At 50.3% G+C, this 12,525-nt stretch overlaps 1 protein-coding gene across 2 annotated transcripts in view; it reads right to left on the bottom strand.

The window, feature by feature from the left end:
* The window catches only part of INSC (INSC spindle orientation adaptor protein), a 128,166-nt gene extending 119,277 nt beyond the window's left edge, over nt 1–8,889 (bottom strand). Inside the window, exon 1 of one of the 2 annotated variants that reach the window (XM_047693998.1) lies at nt 8,617–8,889. In XM_047693998.1, the coding sequence (XP_047549954.1) occupies nt 8,617–8,712 (96 nt within the window). In that variant the 5' untranslated portion in view covers nt 8,713–8,889. Of the gene's footprint in view, nt 1–6,669; nt 6,963–8,616 lie in introns of those variants that run through there. The other variant, XM_047693999.1, reaches the window with a different exon arrangement.
* Nucleotides 8,890–12,525: the final 3,636 nt, after the last annotated feature.

The raw sequence follows: 12,525 nt of genomic DNA, 5'->3' as shown, positions 1-12,525 counted from the left end.
CATTCATTCATTCATCCAACAAATATTTGCAGCATGTCTCAGTAACATATTAACTGCTAGGACCAAGCAATGAGCAGCACTCATGGAACTCATAATCTAATAGGAAAAACAGACATTAATTATCATGTGATAATTATAAATAAAGGTGAAGTTACAACTGTGATAAACCCTTGAAGGAGGTAAATGGTATTTTAAAGCCTTACAAAATGGGATTTGACATAGTCGTGGAGGTCACAGAAGGGACAGCTGAGCTACAAACTAAGAGATAAGTCCAAATTCAGTATGTGAAGACATGAAGGAAGAGTGTGCTAAGCAGAGGAACAGCAAATGCAATGCCCAATGGTAGGAGGGAGTCTGACAAGCCCAAGGGACTGAGACTACACCAGCATGGCAGAAGGAAGGAAGGGGGTTGCTGGATAGGAAGACACAGGGGATGGTGGTAGCATTGGACAAATGAGACTTTGTAGGACTTACTAAAGTGTGTGGTCTCTATCTTAAGGTCAACAGGAAGCAACTGAAAAATTTTCAAGGAGGGAAATGACATTAACAAGTTGGGTTTTGAAAGGCACTCTAGCTGTTCTGCAATCAACAAATTGGAGAGAGCTAGCATGGATATAGCTGGACCGGTTAGGAGGTTCCTGTGGTATTCCAGAAAGATGAAAACGGTGCCTTGAACCAGAGTGATCCTAGTGGAAATGGACAAAGAGAAGTGATGAATTTCAGAGATATTTACAAGAGAACAACAACCAGACTTGGTGAGGGATGGGACGTGGGCTCTGAGGGAAGAGAGGTGCTGAGGAGGATTGCCAGCACTCTCTGATGTATTAAGCTGTGTAGATGAAGGAGCTTGTCAAGGAGATCTGACATATCTGAAGAGGACCCCACAGGAATGGGATAGTACAGGGAAAGAGCACAGAAATTCCTTTTCGGACATGCTGAGTTTGAGAGTCCATTTGACTTTTTTGTCTCCCTCCCTTTCTGCATTTGACTGGTCACCTGATTCTACCTCCTCTCCACCTTGTCTTAATTAAGGTCCCTGTCATTAAAACAAACTCCAGGCTCTCACGAAATATCATCTCCTCAAAGAGGCCCTCTCTGACCACTGAATCTAAAGTACCCTTACGCTACTACTCTCTATTTCAGTCACTCGTGGGGTTTTCTTCCTTTCTAAAAATAGATAATAATTTCTTGTACTTTTAATCATAGAAATAAATATGGACATATGGGTCTATGTCTTAGCTCTGTTTGCTAAGAGGGCATAAAAGCAATGACACACCCAAAGCAAGGAGCACACGTTGCCCCAGAATTTGGTTTCTAAACACCATTCTCCACTAAAAGGATCCAGAGCTTCTTGGAGAAATGGCTAGTTCCAGGGCGAGAAACCTCCTATTATCTCTCAAGATCCAGACCAAGAGTTTTCACCTCTGGGAAGGCCTCTCTGATTTGCCCTAGTAAGAGAAGATAGTTAGGTCCTCTTCTGATATGGCAAGGAGTCCTGTAGCTGCTGGAATCATGTCCCACAGACAGGCCTGTTGCTTACTGTTCACAAGCCACATGATCTGACTGCAGCTGGAAGACCAGAATATGCCCTGCTCACATTTCCCTGTGCCTTGCTCGGATCCTGGCACACCCCAGGGTCTCAATTAATATGTGTGGTATGAATAAGTGAATAATAGTAACTGAGAGTTCTGTGTCTTCTGAGAGATCCCCCTGACTTCATTATCCTCAAAAACCACGGAGTGTGAGAGAAATTTGTTCTTCCCTTATTTTACACACATGGAAAGTGAGGCCCCGAGAAAGTAAGATAACACAGAGTCTGAGCTAGAGCTGGAGTCCAGGGCTGTTGCCAATCAGTCTGGTGTTCTTCCCCAGAAAGGGAGGGGGATACGCAGGAAATATATGCCATTCATGGTTCCCCTATTCTATGTCATATACTACACTTCAGTAAACTTTCTAGCACTAGCAACACCCTAACATTATAAGGAACCCCATTTTACAGATAGGGAAACTGAGACTCCAGGTCAGATCTGTCTGTTTTTCTCTGCACATGGCTGGAATGTACAGCCCTCCCCTGATCCTCCATCAGGGGCAAGGAGACAGCCTGAGTCCATCATTCTGTCTCTCAACCATGTCCTTTAAACCAGCACCACACACAGGCTCATAGTGCAGCCCACACTCCCAGACCACAGGCTGTATTTTACATGGTTTCCAAACCCAGGATATTTGGGTTGTAAGACAAAACCTCCATTTCTCCAGCAGAAAGTGAACACTACGCACAATTACCCAGCCAAACTGCTGATGTCTACAGACACTGCATCATGCCAAATAGGGTCTGGTCTGCCCAGAGACATCCTCGGCGGATCCTAGACTCCCCCAGAGCTTGGCATCAAGGGGACCCTGGAACTGGGGGAGGGAGACTGAGCTGGCTGGATCACAGAGTCCCAGGGGAGCCTCCATTCCCTAGGCAGAGACCGATCCAGGGGAGAAGTGGAACCACAGAGGCCCAGCGCTGCCCACCCCAAGAGAGTGGGTGTGATCCCTGCCAAATCCAAGAGACCTCCCCACCCCACCCCTGCTTCCCACAGCATGGCAGTCTCCATTTGAGACTGGTAAGGCTGAGGATGCTCATGTTCAAGTCCCAGAGTCAGAGACGTCAAGCCCTTAGCCCTTCCCCAGTTGTCCCCAAGGGGTGGATTTTCCTGTTTTCAGAGCTTTAGAACTGGGGGAATGGTCAGCAGACATTCACCACAGACCCTGACGGCAGACAGACCTGGGATGGCCTCATGACCAGCTCCTACTTAACCTTACTGTGCTTCCATTGCCCTATCTTTAAAACAGGAGCGCCTCTCTCACAAGGTTGTTCCAGAGGTTTCATGAAACAAAAGATGCAAAGAACCCACAAGGGGCTGGCCTTTAGCAGGTAGTAAACAAATGGGAGCAACCCTGCGTAAGACTTCCCCCAGCCACTCTGACTGCTGGGCTGGCCACAGGCTCTTGCTGGATTTTAAGTCTGTTCACATTTGGTTGAGCTAAAAGTCCTGAGAACACCCCAAATCCTTACCAGAGACACAATCAAATCTGTCTTACCTTTTTGAGATGACATTTACCAGTGAAGGAGGAAACCACTTGCCTTACCCTCCCCACTGCTCCTCCCCAGCATATCTCCCAGCACCAGGTATTTCCCAACGCCTCAGGCCAATGACTCCTCTTTTCCACTTTGAAACCAAACGTTTTGGGAAGGCTCAGTCTTAAATGTAGTTAACAACAGCCACCAGCATGTGGGGGGCGGAGGGGTTGGTGACTTAATACATAGAGAAGCAGAATCCCAATACAGTGCCTGAAAGCCTGCCATTAGAGTCCTTTTAATCATTCTTTAGTACTAAACACTCCCCCCCCCACTGCTCCCCCTGTCAGACATTAATAGGGCAGGGTAAAGTGGTCAGTCTTGGAGTCAGTTAGTTAGAAGTCTCACCAACTTTCAAAGCAGCCAGAGCCCTGCCCTGCATACAGAGGCCCCTAGTGACCCAACATCTCTTATGGATAAGAGGTGACAAATGATGCCCTCACCACCTGGTAGACTTGAAACCCCCTCATTGGGAAGGAGAAAAAAGTGAGCATTTATCTATGCCTGCACAGGTCCAGGAAAGGGAGCAGAAAAGCCTCCACATTTCAGAGTCCAGACTCCTCATCCTGAGCTCTGGTTATAGAAGAGCCATCATGATCGGAGACCATGTGGTCCAGAGTGGGGGAGGCAGAGCTCAAGTCCAAGAGACACAGACCTCCCAGCAGAGCCCTGGGCCTAGACAGGGTCACATGAAGAAGGGGTGGCCATGGGGTCAGGGCCAGGCTTAGGGCAGGGGTCAAACTCCTTCGGGCATCCAGACACACACTCTTTTGAGACAGGGAGGCGCTGGGCGCTGAAGTCCTCAGAGCAAGGGGCATTTATCAATGGCCCAATTCATTCTCAACAATCCCCATTGTGTGAGCCAGCACAGAGATAGGCATTATCACTCAGAGCCACTAGAAAGAATAGCCCCAAGACATAGTCATGAATCCAAGGCCAAACATACAGAAGCCAAAATTGAGACATGGCTTGGAAACAATGTGAAATATTTGAAATTGGAGCTGTCCCCCCACAAATCCAGGCAACACGCTTCCCATCCTCACAGGCAAATAAAAGGCTTAATTGCTGGTTGTTCATTTATTTATCTCTTTCTACAAAGGATGTGGGGGTTTACGTTTAAAGATGTGTATACTATGTAGTTGTCAAAGCAGAAATTAGAAGTCAAGCCAGATTTCCAAGGAACACAATTACTAGGCTGAAGCAATATGACAGACTAAGAGCCTCCTGGAAGCTAGAGTAGGAAGAGAAACCCACAGGTTCGGGCATGTGCTCAAGAGTCACGGAGACCTACAGAAATCCCTTGAGCGTTCTCTGCCTCAATTTCCTTATCAGGAAAAAAAAATGGGACTATTAACCTAAGAAAGTTGTGAAAAGTAAATGAAATAAAGCACATTTAAAGATTCAGTCCATATGTTTCTATTACCATTATTACACATGTGATTATTACTATTACTCTGTTATCTGATTTCTCCTCTTTAAACTGGAACTATGTGAACTTAGTGGGGTTGCCCTGATGCTCCACATTGTTGTTCTGAAGTTCTGACTGGCAGGTATATGTATTTGATTAAGAGGCGGGGGGGGGGGGGGCGGGAAATAGATCAGGACTGAGTCACTATGAGTCCTCCAGTTTTCCAGTCTTGTCTCGAGTCCTAAGGTGGCTGGGGCCCTACAAAAGGTAAAGCCGGGGAAAGTGTGCAGACTTCCTTCACTCTGCAAGAAGGCTGCCAGGCTGACCTCAGCCTGCCTTATTGAACCATCCCCAGGGGTCAGGCTGAGGACCAGGGCAGAGGAGAATAAGTCCCTGCACCCCACTAAACAAATGGCTGAAGATCATCTCTCCCCGCATACAAGGAGACTTGGTGGGGTGAGAGCTCAGGCACTCGTTGGACTAAACCATAAACCCTAAGTAAGGGTAAGTCAATGTCATCTTTCTAACTTCCCGGCTGAAGGAGCACATAAGTCTGGGCACCCCACTGAAGCCTGTCCAGAGGAGAATGACCTGGATGGAAAAGGTCTAGAAGCCATAATAACAATAACAACAACAACAACAACAACAACCTGATTTTGGGTCACCTACCCCTCCAAGCACTGTTTAGTGTGTCCCCAGTGGTCCCCAGAGGAAGGAGATCAGGGAGAAAAAGATTCTGTAGAGGGAAGAGATAACCACTGGGGGAAGGGGGAGGAGCAAAGCCAAAGGCAGCCCTTCCAGTCTAGTGGAGATGGGAGACTCAAAACAGGACTGATTGAGACCAAAGACAAAGAATCAGCCCAGCTCAACTCACTGTCCCTCTCTGTCAAATGACTGCATGGCCCCAGCCCACAGAAGACTCATGGTTTTTCTACAGCAGGGAGAATCCAGAGTGCAAACTAGAGCCTAGTACAAATTACAGGTGCTGTGCTCTGCCTCAGCCTGCAAGCCTGGCCTTTTCATTTATAAGAGGGTAAAAGCTGTTTTTAAGGCCAGACCCTTAAGCCCCAGGCTACGTGGGCAGCCTCAGTTCTAGACCAAATGGGAAACACCAAAGGCATTGTGTTACCATCTTCCCTGAAGAACCTGCAGCCAAAGTCCCTAACTTAAGATCGTCCCTAGTGTGGCCAGCCTGTTGGACTCATTGTCCAAGGTGCTACGTGTAGGTTAAAGGGGACCCAAAAAGGGGATATGGAGGCTGAGAGTACATTAAGCCAGGGGGGGCATATCTGTGCATATACACATTCTACGCGTGTTGCATACATGTCACTGTCCACAGGTGTATGTAATGGAAGTGCGTGAGTGTGTGCATGGATGTCCTGACTGGAAGTGCATGCAAAGCTAGTGTGTGTGTGTAGGAATGTATGTACACGAGCAGCTGTGTGTGTGTGGGTGTGAGTGCCCTCTCAGTGTTTGTGAGTGTGCACAACTGTGTGGTCTGTCCATCCACTCTCACTGTCCTCCTGCTCCTTCTGTCATGACAGTGGGTACCCCAAGTTGTCTCCTCACCCTGGCCAGCCCATTGGGGTCCCTCAGAGCCCCATCTACTCCAGTGTCAGGGGAAGACACTGAGCTCCCTCCCTGCTCACAGCCCTGAGAAACCAAAGCCGCCAAAGTGACCCACAGAGAAGGCACCCCAGCTGGGGACAAGTTTGGTCACCCTAGAAAGTCGGAGTTCAGATAACACTCTTTATCCTTATTCTGTCTTCATGGGCTCACTCACACACAGTCAACCGTCCCCACGGGTGCCCTCTCTCAGCCCATCTGCAGCCTTCCTACCCCACACACGAATATAAGTAAGGAAAGAGACACCCATGCCACCTGTGGGCACTTTCCAGGCCCACCTACATGTGCCCCCCCCACACACACACAGGGACATACTCTCTCAGAACTCATACTCCTACCCTGGGACACATGCTAGAAAGTTCCACATGTTAACACATCCACCCAGGCACTCCCTTCCACTGCCCACTGCCACTCCTACACCTACTATCCAGAGTCGCAAGCACGCTGCGCCCCCTACTAGGCCGGCCCACCTGGTAGGGCCCCAGTCAGCCGGCCCAGGGGGGCTACTCACCTCGAGGGAGCGGGCGGAGAGCCGGGTGCGCGCGGTGGCCAGCGGCAGGACGCAGCTGGGGCTCCAGAGGCCGGGCCAGCCGAGGGGCCGCCCGCCGCCCCGCGCCCCCGCCCCGCTTAGCCCCAGCCCGCCCACTCCCCGGCCGCAGGACCTTCCACGACAGCGCGCCCCCTGCCAAGCCTCGGTCCCGTGTCAGCCACCGCCGCCGCCGGAGTCTCCGCCCGGCCTCGAAGCTATTTTGGTACCCTGGCGGTGGAGACGTCGCTGTCTGGTGTGCGGGGAGCGCTGGAATGGGGACGTGGTCAGGCTGAATTAGAGCCTGGCTCACCCCGGGACCCGGCAGGAGTCGGGGCTCGGAAGCACCCGGGAGCCCACGAGGCAGGGGTGCCCACGTGTGCCCCGTAGGCCAACATCTGGAGAGGGGAAGGGAAGGAGAGGCGAGCGCTTCCCTTGGAGCTGAAACAAAACAAGGAGGGGTTTGGGTGCGGTTCACAGGCTCTGAGGACAGAGCCGCCAAACTTTGAGCAGTCCCCAAAAGCCTGGAATGTGCCTGGGTTTATTGACCACAGGTGCTTCCCTTTGGAAGCTAAGTCACCCATATAAGATCACCGACCTCCAGACCACCGACCTGCCAAAACCCACAGACGTGTTTGTTGAGACTCCTTCTAACTTGGGGCACATCAGACTTCCCCTCTGGATGTCTTTGTGTCAGATGGCTACGTCTAGAAAAGAAGGCTGATTCCTACCCAAAAGCTCAGGAATGTTGCATTCCTGAATTCGAAGGAAGCTGCAAGGTCATTCCGTCCAAGTCCCTCCACCCTGCCCGGAATCCAGTGGGGCCTGAAGGGCCTCTACCCACTCTGGGAGATCACCAAGGTAAGTCAGCCCCTAGCCTCCCTGGGGACCCCGTTCCTAAGCTCACACCCTCTAGTTGGCAGGAAGTTCTCCTTGGCATCTAACCTAAATCCCGCATATGTAAACTGTATCAATACGCTCACACTAGGCATTCAGAGGGAAGAAGGCCAGCTCCATCTCCACGCCAGAAGGACTGCTCCCAGGTCCCAACTCAGCCTCCTCTTCTTTGATGCCAATACCTTTGTTCCCTTTTCCAGCCCTGGGCTAACAAGGACAAATGCACCCTGACCCTGGACACCTCGCAGCTCCTGTCATTAACTCAACTGCATCAGCTCTCTGGGAACCCCAGCTCTGGGTGCCGGAGTCATTCTGATGAGCCAGCTTCGCCGGCAGCTTGCATCTCTCCAGGAGAGTCTGATTCCACTCCCAGTCCCCTGAGAGCTTCAGTTCCTATCTCAATCATGTCTGTCTCAGGGCCTGGGAAAGAGCTGGGGCCCCAGCCACCCAACATGGCTGGGCATTGACTTTGGGGCCATGGCCTTCCTCCAATGGGCATGGTTTGCAGAATCTTCTCTGAGTCTGTTCCTGGTAGATGGGTTGTATAATAAAAGTAGTCTGGACTTGCTCCTCAGAGAGATCTGACTTTGCATCCTGCATCTACTGCTTTCTAGCTGTGTGTCCTTAGACAAGTCACTTAACCTCTCTGTGACTCTATTTTCTTGTATTTACAATGGCAATCATAATAATTCTGCCTAGCTCAGAGGGTGTTAAAAGTATGAGATGAGATCAGGAATGTAAAACTACCTGGAAAGCCAAGATATTTTTTAGTATGCAAGTAATGGGATGAGGTTAGATCATAAACAGGATAAATACTGGCAAGAGCCTCAGAAATCTTTTATTTCCAGGACCAAATTTTGTGCCTGGGTTTCAGAGCAAGAGAGGAACAGACGTGGTTTGCTAGAGGTTCCTTTAGGGCACTTGTATGAATGTCTCCCACCCTGCATTCCCTGACACACACACACACACACACACACACACACACACACACACACACACACACACACACACACACACACTTTCCCGGATACATACGGCACAGTTCAGCCTCCTGGCCTCCTGTCGGCCCCATAGGCCCCAGCTGCCTCTACCCTCGCTGGCCGCCTCTCCATTCCCGGGAGGACGTCTCATGGCTCTGGTCCTGGCTGCAACAGCTCCAAATCTCCCTACGGAGGCCCCTGCGGGCAACTCCTCTCTCCTTGCCCATCCTTCTGGGCCATGGCTCCAGCAAGGCCTGCAACTCAAGGCAAAGGTGGCAGAGGCCTTCTCCAAGGCAGTTCAGAATTGAGGCTGTCCAAGGGAGCTCAGAGCTGGAACATCATCCCCCCTCGACCCCCTCCCCTCTGTCTGCCTGGCTTCCCAGTGCTGTCCTGTTTAATTCTTAATGGAAATTCCATCCCTAGCGCCGGCCTGGCTGGCTTATGGCGTCCAGGTTTGGGCCAACAGCAAGCTCCACCCAGAGACAAGAGGCCTGCCTGACCATATAAACATAGATACATCATATGCACATATGTGTATACACACACGAACAGAAGACTTACCCAGAGACATTCACAAATTCAGAGATTCTCACGCAGATACAACCGTACACAGAAAAATAATAGGCACTCTAATCACTAATAGGGCATGGTGCTAAAGACTTTGCAGATAGCAACTTCTCTGATCCCCACAACAACACTGGGTTCTGCTATTATCAGCAATGTACACATGAGAAAACTGAGGCACAGGGAAGCTAAGTCATTTGCATAAGGCATCTAGTAGCAATAGTCTAACAAGTGGGTGCTAAGAACTATGGAAGGGACTTATGTGCATTTCATTTTGCCACTGCGGTCATTTTTCACGGAAGTTACTCTTATCCCATTATACAGACAGGGAAAATGGAGGTCAAATGGTTTAAGTCACCTGCCTGTGGCCTCACAGCTTGCAAGCTGCAAGGAGACTTTTAGAGATATGCACAGGAACCCGCACAGAGGAGCATGGAGACACACAGGTAGGGAGATGCGTGCATGCACACACGTGCACGCACACACAGAGGCACAACCATAGTTTCTTCTACCAAAAGAAGCCTCAGGAATAGTCCAGAGCTGCCTTAGGCAAAGGTCTCCCGTAGCCTAACTCCACGCTCTTCTTCCTTTCCAGCTCCACCAGCTTCACAAATTGCTTTAGGAAGGGCAAGTTCAGAGCTAAATGGAGGGAAGATTTCAGGTTTACAGTTTACCCAGCCAGGTCAGCAGTCAGCCCCCCAACTTGGTGCCGAATCTGGTTTGCCCAGCATCCACTCCAAGGTCAGTGGAAGAAGACCCATGTGTCATTTCCTAAAGGGATCGTGGGAGCACCTTAGAGACTCTGGGCACTGTGGAGGACCTGGCCTAGGAGGGCTCCCGGCTGCCAGGGCCAGAGGAGGGTGGACGAGCACCAGAGACTGGGTACAGCACCAGAGCGTCAGGCAGAAAAGAGCACATGTTACTCAAGGGAACTGGAGCCACATTACAGACATGGCAAGACTTTGGTGGGAGGGGGAATGGAGCAGAAGACAGGGCAGGGCCATGATGTAGGACAAGTAGCCAAGTCCAGAGCCCAGGGAGTTAAGAGAACAGGCCTGCAGAAGGACAGAAGAGTTTAGCATCCAAGAACTTGTCCACTGTTTGAGGCTTCCATGCTAAGCTAGACACCCCCAAACAGAGGCTGCCCTGACCCTGGGCCTCCTCCCAAACAGCCCCACCAGAGACCACCCAGGAAGGTCTGTCATAGGCTTATATCCATTGGCTCTTGTGGTTTCTCATCCCCCCCATCACCGTCCAGAATCCTCCGTGTGTACTGTCACAAGCCCATCCCCTCTGTGGTCTGAGGACAGCTCAGCAGGGCAGTCCCATGGAGCATCTGGATTGGAAAAGGATTTTAGGGGAGACAAATGCTAAACCTCCACAAATGAACCTGCCATCACATTGTCAGGCAAGGGCTCTAAGAGGTGGAGACATTCTGAGTGTGCAAATTTGCATTTCTGAAAGGTTCTCAGATGCTCCCCATTTGGGCGTTAGGCTATGAGAACTCCTGCTTTATAGAATAAGAGAAAGTCAGAGGTCACTCCAGCTCAAAAGTAAATGTGCAACCTAACTGAAGTTAGGTGCAAATGGATCCTTCCACAAGGTCCCTAAAAAAAGAATTCACATCCAGGGGTCATTTCCACTCTCCCCTCCCCAACCTCCATCTCCCCAGCCTCTGTGCAGGCCCTGCTATCCATTACTACATTACTACTGTGTCTCCTGTGGGCTCCATGATGGCCCCTCTGCCTTGGCACTTCCCAAGTGAGAGACAATATCCTCCACTCTGTACTCCAACTGCTCAGAGAAGGTTATCAGGTTGAGGGACCTGCACAGAAATCACTGCCAACCAAGGTGGCTCTTGGGTCTGGGGCTGGAGATATCAGATCACGAGGTTGTGCTGACGGCAGGAAGGCCAGGGCACCCAGAGAGACGAGAGCTGGGAAAGGGTCCCAGGAACTGTGGCTGTCCCCTCATGTCCTGTAACCCCTGTCTCCATCCCTGAGGCATGCACGCCAAGGCAGTGCCCTGCATCTGGGTGTGATTGCACGACAGGGCACTCTGGGAGAATAGGAAGAGCTCAATTTGGCCCCAGAGTCCCAGACTGGCTGCTACAAGCACACCATTGACACACTAGGCCCACCGATCTCCCCAGGATGTCTTCTGTGATGCTCTCAAAAGGGAAAACTTGCCCTAACTTCCAGAGCCAGTGTGAGAATTTGTGATATAATCAGAACGAGGCAGTGTTAGGGCCAGAAAGATCCTCAGAGATCTCTAAGCGCAGGGGTTCTGAAATTGTATTAGCCACCAGAATCACCTGGCGGGGGGAAATGCAGATGCCCAGGGTTCCTTCAGAGATCCTGATTTTGTTGGCCAGTGATGAGTTGGGGCCACAGGGGCACCTCTCTTCCCAAATCCCTGTTCAGTGACTTTCACTTTGCTAGCTTGAAACTGACCATGGTGGGAATGTTTGTTTACATCACAGAAACTGGGCAAACATTACAAATTGGGGTGTTCTCTTTTGTTACACTATGTTTTGCTTTGTTTTGGAAATTCTGTTGTGGACTATTTGCTAGTACACCATGAAGCATGTGGGTCTCTATTTTCAAGGATCCCAAGGAATTGTGATGCAGGCCCATTTTGAGAAAGAAACACTGATCCAGGAATGAGGTTCTAACCCAAACCCATCATTTTACAGATAGAGAAACTGAGACCCGATGAAGGGAAGAATCTCGGTCACCGTCACTGTGGTAGGTCCCTTGTGGGGTCATGGCTGCTCACTTCAGGGCAGTGGGGGCTTGGGCAGCCCTGCCTGTTTTCTGGACCTTTTCCTGTGGCCTTTTCACCACACACTTGTGGCGGTTTGTTGGTTAAGTGAGACAAGGCAGGAAGGGTCCCTTTGTGGATCAATCATATTACCTCTTATCAGCATCTGGAATTTGAATAGGCTGGACTAGAGGTTCTTCATGGCCAGATCACTCAACTGGAGTGCCCTGGACAGCAGATCCATGAATTCCAGGCATGGACGGCTGCAGGGCCACCCTGCCTTTCCCAAGCCTGAATTGTTCATCTCTTCATTAAATTTAGAGATCCTCTCCACAAATTCCCTGCCTTAAAGTAAAAAGCTATTTTCCATTATTCCCAACCAAAACCACCTCCAGAAATACAGCCACAGAGCAAGTTAATAGAAGTAAGAATCCAGGATCCCCACCCCTTTGTCTTGCCCCTACGTCCAAGCTGCAAAAGAATGAGTGAACATGGAAATAAGTAATTCCCCAGGGCAGTGGTTTTTGCAAGATGATCCCAACCAACAGCATCAGTGACCCTGGGCTTGTATAAGAAATGCAGATTCTCAGGTCTTCCCTCAGAATTGCTGAATGAGAAACTCCGAGGCTAGGGTCCA

The sequence above is a fragment of the Lutra lutra genome, chromosome 10 (assembly GCF_902655055.1).
Source record: "Lutra lutra chromosome 10, mLutLut1.2, whole genome shotgun sequence".
NCBI lineage: Eukaryota > Metazoa > Chordata > Mammalia > Carnivora > Mustelidae > Lutra > Lutra lutra.
The sequence above is the reverse complement of the archived record's forward strand: the minus strand, read 5'-3'. Positions and strand labels throughout refer to the sequence as shown.